We start from the raw sequence: 19,090 nt of genomic DNA on the forward strand, positions 1-19,090 counted from the left end.
TATCTTTCAAATCCTTAAAAAAAACAAGCTAAAGTTTTATATAAAAACTTAGTCAATATTAAATTTTGCTAGTCACGATTCTTATAACTTTCGCATTTACATGCAATTTGTAAGATTACAAGTTGAGAACCCATGTCTCCTAACCTCAACGTCAAAACATAACCTACAATGGGCTCAATTTAAATAACTGTTTAATATTTCTTTATTTTATTCGTATTATACGAAAAAAAATTTTTTATTAACATTAATTGTTAGAAGAATACATTTTTTTAAATGTAATACTATTGGGTATGTAAAATCTATACTATGAGTCAAACAAGTGAGTATTGATATAAACTATTTGTACGTAATAATTATATAGATTTTATTTGTGATATAAATCATTTGTTTTTAAATGAATACAATTATATTTAAATGATGTATTCGAATTTCTCACGTTTTTTTCTTTTTTAGCTAATTGTACTGAAAGATTAAAGACACAAAATGATAGAAGTGGTCCACAAACTTTACACAATGAATGCAATTGGTTTTATCTTGACAAATCGGTTATAGAATATCATGATTTAGAAAACGTTAAGATTATAAGTTATAGAGAATTAAAAGCAGCAAAAGAAATAGTTTCTAATCATTTAAAACATATAGTATATTCTGAATTTATTGGTATTGACTTCGATATTTTGGAATACTGTATACCTTCTTTAATGCTTGGGTAAAATATCATTATTTTTATCTGATATATTTAATTGGATAATTCATTGTTCTGAATATTTATATTGAATTCATACTTTGACAGAATCCTTAATAGCGGACATGCTTTCTTCAATGTACCTACAGATCCATTGATATATACAAAGATATTTACTTCTTTAAATGTAAAATACATTTTTACAACATCTGTAACATCCAACAGAAACATTATACATCTCTTTAATATTCATGGACAGTCGATATATTTAACAAAATTAGTAGATGTCCAAGAAAATTATAATAGAAGATGGTATCATTTTGCATATGCAATTGCCACTTCGGGATCGACTGGAACACCAAAAGTTATCAAAGTACCGCATTCATGTATATTGCCTAATATTGTGGATTTGAAGAAAATTCTGGATATAACAAGCTCCGATAAAATAGCACAACTAACAAATTTTACTTTTGATCCTAGTATCATTGAAATTTTCTTAAATCTTTGTTATGCTGCAACTCTATTTATGGTTTCGAAAACATTAAAGAATGAAACTGTCAAGTGAATATCTTTAAATATTGATAAATCCATGTTAATAAATAAATGTCAAAAAATAATAGAATTAACAGCAAAAAAATATAAATATGTTTTAGGCTCTTAGAAAAAATATTCCATGCTCGTGTAACAGTTCTTCAAATTACTCCATCACTTCTCTTCCATCAATGGTCTACTGAATGCTTGAAAACAACAATTTTGGACAAAGATTCTAAGCTAAGAATTCTTCTTTTGGGTGGAGAATCGTTCCCTAGCATGAAATTGCTTTCGGAAGCTAGTCATCCACGAAATACAACACGATTGTTTAATATTTATGGTATAACCGAGGTATCGTGTTGGTCTAGTATTAATGAAATTGTCAAAAACAACGTAGATGAGCCTTGTTTAGGTAAACCTTTATCAGAAACTATATTTCAAATCAGAAATGAAGATAATGAAATAGTAATTAGAGGCGATGGCACTCTTTATATTGGTTAGTTTTGAACATTATAAATATGTGAAATATCTTTATAAAACTTATTTTTATATGAATTATTATTTCACACGTTTTTCAATATAGGAAGTACTACTAGGATTTGTATTGTTGGAAATGAATCTGAAGAAGATCTGAATAAACCAGTTTTTCGCGATACTGGTGACATTGTTTCCGTAAGTTCTGTTTGTAAAGTAATTATTTAGAGATTAATGGATCAATTCTAAGCAGAATCATAAGCTCGTAATTTGTTCTCATAAGAACTTGATTGAGATTTTATATACTGTAATTTTATATACTGTAAGATATACGATCATTTGTAAATCTAATGATTTTTCATAAATCTTACGGCTAGCAAGAGAAACTGTCTGTAACGATATTACATAAAGTTATAAATACTTGTAACTTCTTACAAGTTCTGCTTAGAATTTAAGTATTAATTTCATAATTTAATTTGACTGTCCAAGACTGTTTTCAATAATAAAGATGAGTCTATTCATATTTGTTATTTCTGGTTTTCTAGGTAGATGATCAACATAGAATATTTTATAAAGGAAGACGAAATAATATTGTAAAAAGATTTGGAAACAAGGTGAACTTACGAGAACTTGAAAGAGTTACAACGGAATTAAGTTTTGTACGAAATTGTGTTGCATTTTGGAACGCAGAGCACCACAAATTATATCTATGTTTATCTATTACAGACATAAAAGAAGAATTTTCTGAATTGAAAGATGATATAATGTCGCATTTAAAGTTATTACCTGCGATTTATAAGCCTGACAAGATAATCATAGTAGAACGCTTTAACTTTACTTCTAGTGGAAAGATTTGCCAGACATCATTGAGAGAAATATGTAGGAATTCCGAAATAGAAATTGATAATGTAAATAATTTACACATTAATGAAATATTTGAAAACTTGTGGAACAATCACATAAAATCTAGAGGTACTGGTTTTTTAATGTCAGGGGGTACATCAATAGCAGCGCTTCAGATCTCAAGCGCTGCTACTCAAGCCTTTAATATAGAATTTCCTGAATTAATTGGAATGTTGTTGAAAGATTTTACATTCGACCAGTGCATCAATTACATCAGGAATATTTTAATTAGCCGAGATTGCGACAAAGCTGTTACTGATTCCATCGATATATCTGTTAATAATAAGATATTTAATAAAGATACTAAGAAGATACTTAATACAGAAGAGTATGTAATAAAACAATCGCAAAAGAATTTTTCACTAGTATCAAATGAGAAGCATTTTTATCATTGGTACAAATGCAGGGGAAAAACTTATAACAATACATTAAAAAAAAAAGAAAATATAAAATCCCTTTTAGAAAATATATCAAACATTGAGATATTAAAAACTTACAATTTGCAAAAATGCGTCGATGCCTCACCAACTATATATCGTTATTCCGAGTAAGAATGATTTTAAAGAAAATTATTTTTTAATGAAATATATACAAAGATAATTCTTTATCAATACTTCAGGAAGTTGAAATCCAAAATATTGTAATACTAATATAAAACTATCGTTAATTTTTAGAACAGAACTGTACGCAACAGTCGCTTCACATTCCGGCATTATATGTACTGTTAATTTGCTAAAAACTGATGTGTCATATGAAATAAAACTACCAAACAGAATAGAAGCCTCTGTTTTAATTCTAGCTAATTTTTGTGGAATTGTAGGTAAGTCCCATATTGATATTGCAATTTAACAATTAATATTTAGCAAATTACATATGTTCAATTGCAGGCTGTTACGATGGACACATTTATTGTATCCATTTAAAAACTGGTGATATAATTTGGAAGTTCCAAACACAGGACATGGTTAAATGCACGGCGATAATGTGTACGCAAGGGAGCAAGATATTTGTGGGGTCTTATGACTTTAATGTATATTGCCTCTCGCCAAAGGTAGGGGATATTTTTAAATCAAGTACTATTATTACTATATCTCGATATTATTAACAATAAATTAATTAAAATTATACGATAAATAATGTATGCTTTACTAAGTAAAATATAAAGTATCAAAAGACAAATCATTTACAGGATGGTATTCAAATTTGGAAAACTAAAGCGAGTCAAGGTGGAATTTGTGCTACCGGTTGCTTGCATCAACAATCGACTTCGATTCTATTCGGATCATTAGATGGCTCATGTCTGGCTTTACATCAATCTTCAGGACGGATTATATGGAAACGTAAATTGCAGAATCCGGTATTTGTTGCGCCTGTTGTGCTTCGGACTGGATATGCTTTATTTTGTTCTGTAGATGGAACCCTGTGTTGTTTCGATATCGAAATCGATTGCCAGGTAAATGTATATCTTCTTTTGTTGCTCGACGTATTCTATCGACTTTTATTATTGTAGATGTGGCGGTATGCGATATATGGCAATGTATTTTCGTATCCTGTGATATGGACTCCCGACTCTACGAGTGATGAGTATATCATATTAGCTAGTCATAATAAAAATCTATATTGTCTAGAAATTCCACAAAGGACAATTGAAGAAAATGAGCCAAAATTGAAATATACATTACAACTGCAATCACCGATTTTTGCGACTTCTTGGTGCGAAGATGGATATATGTTTGTAGCATGTACAGATGGCATCTTTAAAGTATTTGATCTTCTAGAAGGCAAATTATTAGCGACCAAGGAACTTCCCGGCGAAACATTTTCTTCGCCAATTGTTCATAATGATCTTGCAGTCTTGGGATGTAGAGACAATCATTTATATGTTTTAAAACTTAGTTAAATATGGATATATAATATTATATATGGAAACGCGCACTGAATGTGACTATTCATATTAGATTCCTCGCATTCTTCGATGTTTAAAAAGAGATTAGTCGAAATTGCAAAGATACATGGTTAATACAATATTGTTTTATTCAGCTCTCATGTTACAAGTTGATGGATAATGACGTATCTTGTAGTTGAGAGCAAGTCCATATTATCTGAGTATATCAGTTTCTCACCAGATTTTCTTTGTAATGTGAATTCTCTATGTAATGTGAAATTGCTCGTAACCTATGCGAGAGTGCAAACAAAACGTGAATCTAGAAAAACGGTCGATTCATTTCTTCTCCGACGCACATATATCGTTAATAAATTGATCGATGTACATGTTCGCGCTCACTTGTCCTTTCCTTATCAGGTAACGATACAATGATTTATAATGCAAATGAAATAGTCCGGATCTCAAGCTCACACGAAACAACAATATTTCAACGACTCCATTTTCTCATATTTATATATATATATATATATATGTATACATATACTTTTTTGTAATATATAATATATATACTATATAGATCTATAATATATCTATAATGAAATGCTTGGCCGCTCCGGATATTCTTTGTTTTAACATTTCGGTATCGACCTTCGTTCGTTCTCTTTTCGTTTTTTTTCTCCCCATTTACCATCGATTTTGTCTCAAGCGTACATGAGCATGCAACTTCCCTATTCCTAATTTTTCTGAATGTACGTTGAAATTGAAGATGTCTAATCGTGCTATCGATAGTTACAATTTGTTTCCTAAACGAATGTTTCTTTAATGAGAAAAGCGGATATGGAAGATTAAACATAGTTACAATCATATATATACTCATATAATTTTACTACATGCTTAAGCAAGGGAAAGTCAACGAATATCTATGCCTGTCATTTAGCAATTCGTATAAAATTATATTATTGTTCGATTATTTTGATCGAAATGATAAATGCAACTTAGACAACCTAAAAGTAATATCCAAATATAGGTAAACTTTTCTACAACAACCGAGCCTTGTCAGAAATATTTCTATATCTAGAAATTACCGGTGCTAATCTAAACAGAGATATGAGATTTACATTGTGAAGTTCAATTATTAGTTAACAATATATTGTAGTCTTTGTAGCAACATTATCATGTTGTTACAATACCTGTAGACTTTTTCTGTACAATTTAATCTGCCGATAAACGTTTTATTTATTTCAATATATTAAAATATGGTACATAAGTATATACGTTATGACGGACGTTACAATATCTTTATTTGCTTTTTTATTCTCCTTTCGAATGTATATTGGCAGATTGGATTCATGTTTCGTGTAAAATATAAATTTATAATTGAATCTAACCTTATATAATTCGGTGTTCGAAATCGTAGAAATAGAGTTCGAGAATTCTTTTCCGTGTGAGTGTGGAAAATTCATGCGCTTCGGATAGGACTGTGTCGCAGGAACAGCAGAACGAGATTAGGAAGGTTATGAAAGAGAGAGAAATTTGATAGAGAGAATTTAGTCAACTTTTTTTGTTTCCGTTTTTCATCCTCTATCAAAAAGAATCTACATAATTAGGCACAGGTCTGCTCGCAGCGTGACTTGTTCCATGGTATCTGCCTTGAGACACTGTCGCATGCCGACGCAGTCGGCAATCGTCGAGCGATTTCCTTTTTACTCGAATACGCAAATACACTGGGCGCTTTGATTTTCCTATGTCGTACATGCTTGCGCGCATTCCATGATTACGGTTACTGATCCTCGTCGCCAAGTTCGTGCTTGACCTTATTAAAGTCAAACTCCTCACCGGTGGCGCGCTTGAATATGTCGAGCACGTCTAAGCAGGTAGTCTCAAAGTGCGTGGTAGCATCATAGCTGGTGGATATAAATATTTGGCTGTTGAGACCATCGTCCACCGGCACCATGTAGTCGGAGATGCTAATAAATTTCTGCTTAACTGGACCGAGCAAGTCCAGACCAGGCTTAATCTCAGTTTCAGGATTCTTCGTCTCCACCGTGGTCGAAACCATGGCAATGAACCAACCCTTTGCTGCAACTTGATGAGTATGCGACACGAGAGATACATATATGTCAGAATTACGACCGACCTAAGGAAAAAAATATTCGATTAAAAATATATGCAGAACAAAGCTTACAAATATCATATAACAGAATATTATCATATTAACAAATTTATATCTACATACGAATAAATGACTTAAAGATTTTGTTAGATTTTAATTGAGGATTTTTAGAATATTAAATAAAATTAAAAAAGAAACTGCAAAAGAGTTCAAATAATATAATTTTATATATACGCGAGATAAAATTTATCGTCAATTACCTGCTTCTGAGGAATGATAATTTGTGTGGATAATGCGTCAGCTGTGCTAGGTATAGGATGATCCATTAAGCATATGCATCTTATCACTTGACCAACTTTCTTCACGCGATCAGATACGTATGTAGGATCACAAAAAACTTGTTTGCATTGAGCTACCTCATCGCCGGAACGGACGCCGATCACCTGCGTGAAACAGCAATTAATTTCAATGACTGAGTGCAAGTTTAATTGCAAAGATATGGTAAACGCAAACGTTACCTTGCCATCCTTGATGACAATTTCGTCAATCGGCTTGTCTAGCATATATGTGCCACCATAAATAGCGCTAAGACGAGCGAATCCCTGAGGAAGTTCACCCAGACCGTACATCGGATAGAGATATGGTGATTTTCCGTACCGCGCTAAACTGTCACTGTACAGTTTAATCCTTCTGATAGTAGTTATCGCAGTTTGGCCTATATAGTCGTCATCCCTAATTTAAACACAGATATTATCATTCTTTAAAAATGGATAGATATAAATATTTGGCAATGTATCTTTCTATAAAACACACTTTAAAATAATGAAAAAAAAGGATGTCATTTGTTTCATGAATTCTTTCAATTTTCACAAATCATTCATGTTAATTATTACCTATATAATGCTAACGCGTGTCCAGTAAAGTCCTGCGTATTCTTATCAAGACTAAACTTGCTATACAGTGCGCTCATACTATTGTTGAAGGGATCAAAACCATCCCACGTTTTAGGATCGTCCTCCTGCATGTTCTGCACCCACATGAGGAAACTGCGGAACCGCCGTTTCTCGAACAGACCCATCAGGTCGCTGGACAGGGCTTCCTGCTGATCGATTGGTACCTTTGAGATTTTGCCCGTCTTGTATACATACGAGCCCTCCACTGACTTGAACTCCAAGTAACGCGTCACTCCCGTGTGAATGAGTAGCTTGACGAGAAGACCATTTGCCATCAAGAATTTGGGTATCAAGTCAACATTCCAATCCCGACCGCGACCATAGCTCTCGTCCGGCGATGGAGCCTTGAATTTACTAAACAATGTAATGCAGGATAATTAGCGAATATCTACGATAATTAATCTATCTAAATGTATGTATTACATCCTTTTAAAAGTATTGGCAACAAAGATAATGTGAAATTAAGTACAATTATATTTAATTAAAGTAATTGCTTTTTAAAATAATTAGGGATGTTAAATATCTCTTCCTTTTTTTAATTTTTCTTATGGAATATGTCACGAAAAAATTTTGAATGATAGAGTCAATATATATATGTAGAAAATATATATGTAGAAAAATAAAACTACTGAAGATCAGTTAGTCGAATGATTTCCATTATTCATAATTAAAAGATATGAGTCGGACTTCCGCTTCCGTAGTCTTTATCTGCGATCAGAAACCGCGACAAAGAAAATTATTTTTGTACGAGGTTGCTGCGTCGACACGAGGTGTTATATTATTTACGAACCTGCAATCGTCACATACGTTGACAATTCGTTCGTAAATAATAATTGAGTGGTATTGCGAACGCGATATGACTCCAAGGACAATAATTTATTGACAGTGATAGACAAATTACCATGTACGACATATAATTTAGAGTTTGTGTTAGTCGCTTTTCGTTATTGACTTCTTTGTTGCAATGACGTAAGGTGCGACATCGTAGAAGCATTTCTACGTAAATACGTTCTACGAGTGTATGAGTTCATCCGAGTGTTCTTTACAATCATCCATATCGATTAGTCTTATTTTCGTCCAGATCTTGAACTTCATTTAAATTTCGTAGTTCTTAACACGGAATGACCATTGCGCAGCAACAGCGATTTATTTGCATCTTAATTACTTCTTTTACTTATACGGATTTATTGGATTCATATTCGCAGTTGTGAGACGACCATAGACGAAAGGTCCACCAGAACTAGTATGTCGCGGCATTCAACATACATTTCTCGCGTTTTTTTACACGAGACACGTAATTATGTGCAATCTTCGGAACGGCCGTCGTTCCGCTTTCCATCTACATTCGGATGAGTAGTAAAGTCCTTTTCCTCGACAGACTTTCATGTTTGCGCGATGTTGAGAGAACATAACGGGAGGTATCAAGTGTCGGCAATAGGATACTTTTCAGGTGACGCCGCACCTCTCAACAGAATACAGACCCTAAGCGAAAGGACGGAAAGTAGAGAAAAGTCGAGAAGTACAAGATCTTAATCGCGAACTTTTGACATTTCATCACGCTTTTTTTTATGCGGTCAAGAGAGTGCCGCAGTGAAATCACAGTAAAAGGAATATGAAAAACAACGTAAAACAGTGTTATCTCAAGCATTATCTCTTTCCTCTCTTATCCATTGCGTACAATCGCGTTTTCGTTTAGTTCAGAATATCCAGCTTCCACGGTAACGTCAGGAAAATTCCATAAATAAATAAATAAAAACTAGAATTAGCGAATATTCAATAAAATTGCTAATTATGAATCTAAATGAAATCTATTTAACATGAAAATATTTTTTCTCTATATAAAAATAATTAACTTAAAGTATATTTAAGCCTCCTGATCACAACCATATTGAATCATGACATCAGAAGCGAGAAATGACACATCAATTTTTATTACGTGCCATTTATAAATGAAGACAATTTGGATAAAAACAAAATGATGAGATGACTTCTAAACATTTGTAAAAATGGACGAAAATGCTTATTCCTCCTGACAATCAGTAAATAATCGTAAAAAATAATAAAAGGCACGTGTAAGTGAAAATAAGCTACATACGCATTAAATATAAATCCTTCATGTGCTTTTTATCATTATTATTTTATGATTATTTACTGACTATCAGGGGAGATAAGCATAGTTTTCATTCATTTTTACAAATATTTTAAAGCAATCTCATCATTTTGTTTTTTATCCAAATTATCTTTATTTATAAATGGCACATAATAATAAAAATTTACGTTACTTCTCGCTTGATATCATGATTCAATATGGCTATGTTGATTTCAGAAGGCTTAAAAAGCAATGATAAATAATGGTTTTTACTATGAAATTCAGGCTTAAAGTATCACTGCGATAGAAGCTGGATATTCAATGTAATACGGAAATCTCACGGAAGAAATTGTAACGGAGGAGAAAAGAGAAGGTAATTGCGGTGATTTGAAGTTCGATCGTATTTCCTGCATAATTATTGCCATAACGCGATAAATGCGAGAACAGTATTTCGCATAAAGTTAAGAATTATGGAAAAATCGCCTCTCGTACGATAAGCAGTAAATTGATACGCGCGTAAATTGATTCGTACACGTGACACGTGGATATCTTATATCTTTGTATATATGTATATATGTGCATTGAATTGTACCGAATGTCACGTCAGTTTTTGTACATTGTCGCCTATCTCAAGTATTTTCAATAATCAAGGATATTGAAGTGCGAAATCAGTATCATTCACGTTATATGCATCGTTGAAAAACAAAAACAATTTACAAAACTGTAAAATAATAACAGAAACAAAAATTGCGAAAGAAAACAAACAAGGATAAACAAAACAATTGAAGGAAAAGTGAAAAAAGCAAGAGAAATTTGAAGAAAAAAAGGAGATAAAAAATAAACGTAATTGCAAAGAAATATATTAAATAAAAAATTAATTGTTCGAAAATAGAGATATAAAATCGATCTAATTAATAAAATTTTCTTCTTTTGTTGTAATAATTTTAATTCGTACTTTGATTTTAAATATTCTCTACAACAATATCAATATAAATTTTTATTGCAAAAAAGTAATGAAAAATATTCTCCTTTTTAAAGCAAAATCAAAATGTATGTTGGCCGGAGAAGAGGGAAAAATTAAGAGATTTACAGTTAAAAAGCGCCAATGCGGAATATCGCAGTGAAGAATGATGTCTCAGAACCGTAAGCGAAATTGCGATAAAGAAAGTCGCTGAGAAGAATTTAGAATTTAATGCCGAGTCAAATTATTAAACGGCAGCTCGGCTAACGATTTTGCAACGTTCGATCCAGCGGTTCTTTCGGAGGGGAGGGCAGTGGTACTCTTTTTTTTTCTCCCCTCCTGTCTATACTCGAGTATAATCATTGCGAAGGCCGATAGTACCGAACTTTCCGCTCTTCATTCAATCAGTAGTAATGACCGGAATTCATAATTAGCATTGAACGTCTTCAGAATTAAACGCGGAGTTAGTTTTATTTTTGCTCTAAAATTTCAATACTATATAAATAAATAAATTCGTTTAGTTTTCATTCCAGCTCTCCAATACAGAATAGATCTCCAATATAAAACAGATCTCTAAGGTATGTTCTAAGGACGTACAGAGAATTTTCCTGGAAACATTTTAAAAACGTTTCCAGAACATCGATAATAATGTATTGATGTGTGGGCTTTAATCCATTTTGTAATTTTACATTACATTTTGTTTTATTCCAAATATAGAAAACAAAAATAAAGTCCAGCTTAATCTTGTCCTTCACAGCTAAAGTATTCTATTCTTTCCATCCTTTCCTCTCTAACATCCAATTAAGATTATGAACACAAAAAACATAAGACATTAAAACGTGAGTAAGCAATAAGTAAATTGGTCAACACAGTAAAAAGCATAGGCTTTAATAATAACATAAGCAACAGCAAATGTGTTTATGTTGTTTAACACATATACAAAGAAAAAAAGTTCAAATTTAAGTCTGTATAATTGTTATATTTCAATTTTAAGCTGCATATATTCTTTCTGTGTATCATAGCTTTAATCTGTTTCGAGAAAATTTACAGAAAGTGTAATGCAATACGCAGAGAACAGAGAGATCGACTAATCTCGCCGACGTCAGAATGAGAATTTATTTCGTGGCAATCTTTGCGCAGAATGCGCGAAATTCGTAAACAATTGCGTCGTAATCTTTCCTACTGTGTAGAGTTTCGCAGAAATAAAACCGTGGAGATTAAGCAAGAGGGCTTCGGCGTCCCGACACCGAAAAGGGTTAATCGTGGAGAGGACGAGAATCCAAAAGCGCGACCGCGTTCGGACGATTCGCGCGCGCGGCGAGAATGCGGGCTCGAGAATCGATACGCTTCCCCCTCATCCGTATGCGGCGCAGTTCCGACGATACGGTATGTTCCCACTTCCCCAGCGGGAATGTATCTCTTCCTTCGCCCGCCTCCTTTCTTCTCTCCTCTATCATTCTCCGTTATTTCGTTTCCTGCACATCTATTAGCAAGGTTTCGATCGTGGAAGGAAAGGAGATCGATATCCGCGATCATATCGTGTCAAGTCACTCCAGCTGTCGACGACGACAGTTCTCGCCGGGGTGGGGGAAGATGAAGGGGAGAAGGGGGGAAAGGAAGGAAAAAGGGAGAAGGAATGAGGGGCGGGTTCATGTAACGTAAACGTCCGGAGACACGATCATGTATTGTCGAATGGCTCAAAGAATCATGATTCGATGCTTAAGGAGTTTCCCTCGAATAGGCGTTTTCTGGATTTTCGTCCTTCCGAAAAGATAAAAGAGAAAAAAAAAAGGGTCGGGCTGAAGTGCGAAGTCGAGGAAGATGACTGACGAGTACTCACCTGAACAGGTCCTCGAGGGGCGTGATGGAGGCCGACTCGCCGCCGTAGTACTTGTTGCGGTCGATGTGCAGCACCCGTTTACCGCTGACGGAGAGCATGCCCGAGAGGATGCATTCCTTCAGGCCGGTGCCGAGGACAATCGCGTCGTATTCCTCATTCATGTTCGTGCCGGGCGAAATGCGGACTGAGGGAAGCGGAAGAGGAAAACGGTGGTCCGAGACTTGCGAATTACTTGATCGCGTTACTTGAACGCCAAGTGTACTGCTCGCGAGTTCTCTCGCGTTTCTCTCCCTCACGACAGTCACAGAATGAAGACTCCTCTCTCTTTCTCTCTCTCTCTCGTTCTCTTTCGCCTGCCGCGTGTCCCACGACGTCGCGCGATTGAAAAAACGCTGCCTGTCGCGATTGCTACGTGACACGATACTGCACGGCACAGCACGACACGGCACGACACGACACGACTCGGCGTGGCGCGGAACGGAAGGAAGACCAGCTCTTTCGTTCGCTTTGCTCTGTCGACGATGACGGCAGCGACAGCGACGGCGACGGCGACGACGGCAGTAGCCGAATAGCGGCCAGTAGCGACTAGCGGCGGCGGTGGGTGACGTCTTTCCCCTAGGCCCGTGTGTCGCGCCGACACGTTGCGAAGCGGCTTTAAAGTAAGGTGACCAATTGTCGAAAATTAAGGACAATAATATTTTATCCCAAATTAATGAATTTTCCCTTTAAATGTGGCCACAATAAGTGTGAAATAATAAGTGAAATAATAAATGTAAAATTTATAACGTAAATTTATAAATGTAATAATTTTCACATGTAAATAATATGATATTTTTACTCAAATACCCAGATATTTTTGTTTTCATAAAGTTTTCATAAAAAACATTGAGTAGAAAAATACAATTTAAAAAAATAAAATGTCATGTCATAACTTGATGTAATATTTGTTCTGATCTCATGTGATATTGTATATTAAGTTATGTTATTATATATTGTATAGTGTATGTTACTATAGTCATTTACAAATATAAGCAATAAATGTCAAATATTGTTCGTGTATTTCGTTAACAATTATAAAAAATGTTTATCTATTAAAATTTCATTGCAACAATTAACATTGACTTTTTTAATGGCCTGCTTTTTTTCTTAAAGATTAATTATCTTATTTTAAAGAGAAACGAGTTCTTACTTTATACGTATATGGATTTATTATTTAATCACATGTGCGATAAGGAATTAATTACGATACTTTCTTGTCTTGAAACAATGAAAATTATAAAAGTAAACAAATTAATTATAGATGTTGATCAATAAAATGATAAATATTTCAGTAAATTCGTTCACTTTTGTAATTTTTATCTCAAGATACACAATAAATTTCGACTCATATTATACAAGTTGAAAAAGAATCACATAAGAACATAGAACTGAACATTTCTGAGCATCAGTTGTGAACTCCGCAATCAGCTGTCAAGATAACGAAATATATTTCTCGATTTATAATGCGAAAAAAGAGAGACAGAAAAAGAAGGTTTATGATCTTATCATATGAAAATTTACAATGCTTATCTCTTAGATTGCTATTATATGTATATAGCGAATTATTAATTTATTTAATCATACAATAATTATTTTTTTCAAAACAAACATATATGCTAATCGTATTATAATTGTATTTTTTATTTATTTCTCAGTGATAAAAATACATCTAGAAATCTTATATATTGATGTGAAACCGAATACGATTAAAAAAAATTATTTACGAAAAAAGACATTTGTAGAATTTTCTAATCTAATGATAAATATAAATTAATTAATATTACTATGTGTAGAATTATAATTTTTAATTATAGAAACAAGTGATTGATGTTTCTCGAGACAACAAAAGGCAAATCATCGATTTCAACCAATTACGATTTCGAACTGACTGTCGCTTTTGTAGAACGCGGCTTGCGTCTTATAGTAACATTTCGTGTTTATATCATTCCTAGGAACTTGTCGTCTGTCATATTTCTTATTACGTGATCTCGCGTCACCAGATGTCGTTGATTTCGCAGCAACCGAGCAGCCAGCGTGTTGATTAGTATAAAACGTCAGTAGTCAGTACGTTCACGACGATAGAGTGGAGTGGATGTCTTGTCGGTCATCGGGGCCGTCAAGCATATCGGAGTAACGTCTGGCAATGCGATCGCGCTTATCAGTCGCGGTGAATCGGCCGCGATAACGCGCTCGCGAAACATCGAGGTGAGTTCGTTGATGCGCGAATTTTGAAAGCGACCGAAAAAAATAAAGAAAAAATAATCCGCACTGCTTTCGTGTTTCTGACCTGATGCGCTCGCAGATCTTAGCTCCGCGGAGAGAAGATCACAAATACATCAGATCGATTTTTGCACCAGGTGTTTATCATACGTGATTCATCCTCCTCGACGCAGACTTTCTTTCACGACGCACGCACGGGAAAATGTGAGCTTCGAGACGTGCCCTCCCTCCGACGAATTCGGGACGAGCCACCATCCGCTTTCAACGGGGCCACGTGGACCAAGTCGGGAGGCAGGAAAAAATGTGAGCTCTCTCTCCCTTCCTCTTTCTTTCCTTTCGACCCTTCCGAGTGTTACGCGTCCGATCGCAAACGCAAACTCGAGTAAAACCTTTTTTCCCTCCGTGAAAATTCAGAGAGTCTGCCACGTTATAGAACCATCGGTTTTCAACTATTTTTCCTAGGATTTATCGCGCGATTTTTTTTGCCATCAAAGTGAGAATTCGAACAGATGGATTTACTCCGGTTTTGAAAAAATTGAGGATAGTCGCATGCGATTTTTATGCAAGTATTTATACGAAAAGGACGGTTTTTTACTTATGTATTTATAAAAACTTAGATATAGATCTGAGAGTAATTTTGTTGGATCATTAAAATAATTATGTAGGACACTAATTAATCATTATTATTCTCACTAAAAACTTTATAACTTGTGCTTTTTATATAGTTGAAATATTATAAAAATTTAGCTATTTTGCTAGATTTGAAAATTATTTTGTTGAATTATCGAAATAATTATGTAAGTATCTAAATGAACAATTAAATTATTGTGTCATTGTTATTATAATTATATTATTATTATAATATATTATTCTAGTAATTAGTTTAAGGCCTAGTTCCATAACTCACGGTTAATTCTTAACCGAGATTCAACTTATTCATTGTCTCCTTCTAATTTTAGAACTGAAAAAAAATGAGAAACAAGTTGAACCTTGGTTAAAAGTTAACTGCGAGTTGTGGTAACTAGACCTTAAACTAATTACTAGAATAATATATTATAATAACAATGACACAATAATTTAATTGTTCATTTAGATCCTTAGATAATTATTTCGATAATTCAATAAAATAATTTTTTTTAATATATCAAACAATTAGATTTTAATGAAAAAATAAGAATATTTTAAGGAAAACTGTCGAAGCGATTTTGAGCTTCGTTCTCTTTAAATTTCGTAGCATTTATTACACTTGGGATGAATCAATTGCGATGCAACTGAAAAGGCATAAATACGGTAGGGAAAAGCTTACAGTTTGCAACGTCGTAAAGTAACGGTTAATTCGCCTGAATGCAATCGCGTAAAATTGCCTCTCAGTTCTCAGCAAGAAGACATTCTTTCGCATAAATTGTCTTTCAACCGACGATTAGGATGATTCTACATATTACTCCCCAAAATATAATTACTCCCCAAAAATATTTTTTGACTCACTATACAATTAAACGCATGCATAACACGACGTAACATTATTCACAATATGAATAACACGGAAGACTATCGTGTGATAAGAAACTATCATGTAATATAATCGCATATTAAGAAATATGCAATAAAATAATATGTAATAAAAAAATGTCACGCACACAATATAAAGGTGATACAGATTATGTTCCTTATTGCCATTGGAAGATATTCATTTAATTTTTTCACTTTTTATTTCACGATATATATACTTTTTACTTCACGTAAAATTATCAGTTTTATTATTTCTTAAGATACATTGAGATGTCGATTTATTTCGCTGACGGGATACGATTCCGCGTGTAATATTACACGACTTCGCTCGAAAAAAAAAAAAATCAATCCTGTAGTGGAATTCCAATGAATTTCGAAAACGTCATCTCATTATTTATTCGCGTTGTTACAGGTAGATATTATACATGCGTTTCGATGATTCGGCTAATGATCGAGCGCTTATCGCATGCGCTTGCTATCAGTCACCTGATTGAAATGAGTGTCAAAAATTACGATATTATCTGAATCATATTGAACATTTATCTTTAGCTCCAAACGTACTCATTCGAGATTAATTCGTAACAGAAACACATATTTTTTGTGACGCTAAGAAACATGCACAGAAAGGACAATTTTGCTAAAAGTATTTAATTCAAAGTATTTAATAAATTAAATATAAAAATTCAGTTAGACACATTTAAAAATATATTTGTTGAGCTATCAAAGTAATGGCGATAATTATGTACGACGTTTAGTTATTAGAACATTAAAACTTTTTATAGCATTGCTCATCATGCTTGACATTTCTAGACAATTATTTTAATGATAAAAAGCAATTATATTCAGATCTGTATCTAGCTAAATTTTTAAATACATCAGCAAAAAAAATCGTTCTTTCCGTTTTAGGATCTCTTAAAGTTTTTGTTACTAAAACTTTCAAAATTTTCAATTAGTATATGAAAAAATTATAATAATACTTATAATAATAATAATAATAATACTTGAATTTAGCATAAATATAATGCAATAATTAATCTATACGAATAGAACAATGGTGTGAAAAATAAGATTGTGAAACATAAAATGATTCCTTACTCATTATAAATCATTATTTAAAAATTAGAAATATGTCCGAGGGTCTCTAAGATCCAAGTTACGGATTAATAAAGTACAAAGTAAGAATTATGGATTTAGTCTAAACTTAATGATTATATATTAATTCAAACTTCTCAAAAGTCATTTTATTTAGGCAGTCCGAATGTGTTATATAATTCATCGAGTTTGTGGTAGTAATATTTCACGCCAAAGCGCAAATGCAATTTAAGCAAAATACATTATTCTGGCGTATTACGAAATATGTTTTAGGGTTCCCATCTGGTTTCCGTTATGCTTTACAGGAATAAGAAAGAAAGAGAGAGAGAGAGAGAGAGAGAGAGAGAGAGAGAGAGAGAGAGATTCTATATACACTCATTGCGTTTATTTCGCCGGTCAGAAAAACTACTCTTGCATTAATTGGGAAAAAACGTGAAAAAATTTTAAATTTCCTCATATTATCACGTTAAATATCGCGATATCAAAGTCGCGAAAAATAAATAAACTGTGAGTCATCTCTGATCTTTGATCTGAAATCTTCTTTTCGAAACAACTTTATCAACTTCCGTTCTAAATTCTTTGATAATTTGTTTTTTTTTTCTGAGAAAATAACTTTTCGAAGTTTTTTTTTTGAAGAAGAATCTTTAAACGAGATTCTTTAAAAAAGTTCTTTTCTCAAAGAAATTTAAATGATTATCTAAAAAGTGCTGTCAATTATTAATGCCTCTTTTAAAGCGTTCGGAATTATCAGAAAAAGCATTAAGCATAAAACATTTTTTCTCGAGGTTTATACACTGCGGAGAATTTTGATCGATGCGTTGATATTATCGACAATAAGTGTATTAAAATAACTGTTATTTCTTTGATAGTACGATTTCGAAAGATTAATCTCAAAGAGTCTCGATGATCAATAGGAGGCGATATCGCAATTTTCTTTAATGATTATTCCAATCATCCTAACGACAGCAAATGGCGCGATAAAGCGTGATTAAAAGAGGCGCTCGTGAGTAAACGGGTGACCCAATTTAGTAGTCGCTCGATTTTTTTCTACCCTTGATACTTCGTTTACATTCGGCCGGTAGCGATTCACGCGCAAAGAGAAGGGCACCATCGATCGTAAGTATATACTAGAATCTCGTACATCGCATTGCACACGCACACGCGATTGCATTCATTAGCGCATGCACGCGTGTACGCACGATGGAACGATCCGTGACATGCATTTCGCCCCCCGCGCTTCTTCGAACTCGAATTAGATACCACACGCGTCCGAGCGCGAATTAAAGCCCCGGTAAACATAATAAAAATAATGCAAGTTAGATGCTGCTAAATCGAAATGATAAAATATCCAGTTTTCCTGTAGAAATATATTGTTAGATATATTTGCAAGATTACGTTTCAATCATGTAATCATCAAAATTGTAAGTTTTTATTATAATAATCTATCGTATTATATAATGTATTTTTAATTGTGAACAATTTTTAGCTTTCACTGTACATATATATTGTTTTATGTACATAGATGAATCAATAAGTAACCTTAATTTTTATCATCTTGATCGTTGAGAACAAAATTAAATTAAGGTTATTTATACTTGATTAACTTATCATATTAAGTATTTACACACACATGTTGATACGTTAATACTTTGAAAAATAAGCCATATTGCAGCTTGAAAGATAGATCAAGATAAAAATCAACATTAATAAAAAAGAAATAAGCATGTCCGTATTATTAATTGAAACTAGCTCGTTTTATATTTTTACCTAGGTATTTATTATATCTATTATATATA

General features: G+C 33.2%; 3 protein-coding genes across 4 annotated transcripts in view; 2 read left to right on the forward strand and 1 right to left on the reverse strand.

The window, feature by feature from the left end:
- The first annotated feature begins 247 nt into the window (after positions 1 to 247).
- On the forward strand, positions 248 to 5,624 carry LOC108684224 (acyl-CoA synthetase family member 4). The gene is made up of 10 exons (XM_018188445.1): positions 248 to 319; positions 454 to 709; positions 794 to 1,246; positions 1,339 to 1,712; positions 1,800 to 1,888; positions 2,236 to 3,140; positions 3,268 to 3,413; positions 3,481 to 3,644; positions 3,783 to 4,046; positions 4,104 to 5,624. Exons 1-10 carry the CDS (start codon positions 307 to 309, stop codon positions 4,491 to 4,493), a joined length of 3,054 nt encoding a protein of 1,017 aa, XP_018043934.1. The 5' UTR covers positions 248 to 306; the 3' UTR covers positions 4,494 to 5,624.
- A 72-nt stretch (positions 5,625 to 5,696) lies between these two features.
- On the reverse strand, positions 5,697 to 12,979 carry LOC108684225 (rab GDP dissociation inhibitor beta). Its single transcript, XM_018188446.1, has 5 exons — positions 12,435 to 12,979; positions 7,485 to 7,898; positions 7,110 to 7,323; positions 6,852 to 7,034; positions 5,697 to 6,615 (listed from the first exon to the last, which is right to left on the reverse strand). Exons 1-5 carry the CDS (start codon positions 12,593 to 12,595, stop codon positions 6,259 to 6,261), a joined length of 1,329 nt encoding a protein of 442 aa, XP_018043935.1. The 5' UTR covers positions 12,596 to 12,979; the 3' UTR covers positions 5,697 to 6,258.
- A 1,569-nt stretch (positions 12,980 to 14,548) lies between these two features.
- LOC108684229 (probable phospholipid-transporting ATPase VD) overlaps positions 14,549 to 19,090 on the forward strand; it is a 25,108-nt gene continuing 20,566 nt past the window's right edge. For both annotated transcript variants that reach the window (XM_018188456.1, XM_018188457.1), the window contains exons 1-2: positions 14,549 to 14,678; positions 14,831 to 14,996. The gene's annotated coding sequence lies outside the window, so the exon portion shown is untranslated. The remainder of the gene's footprint in view (positions 14,679 to 14,830; positions 14,997 to 19,090) is intronic.

Source organism: Atta colombica, unplaced genomic scaffold, assembly GCF_001594045.1.
Source record: "Atta colombica isolate Treedump-2 unplaced genomic scaffold, Acol1.0 scaffold127, whole genome shotgun sequence".
NCBI lineage: Eukaryota > Metazoa > Arthropoda > Insecta > Hymenoptera > Formicidae > Atta > Atta colombica.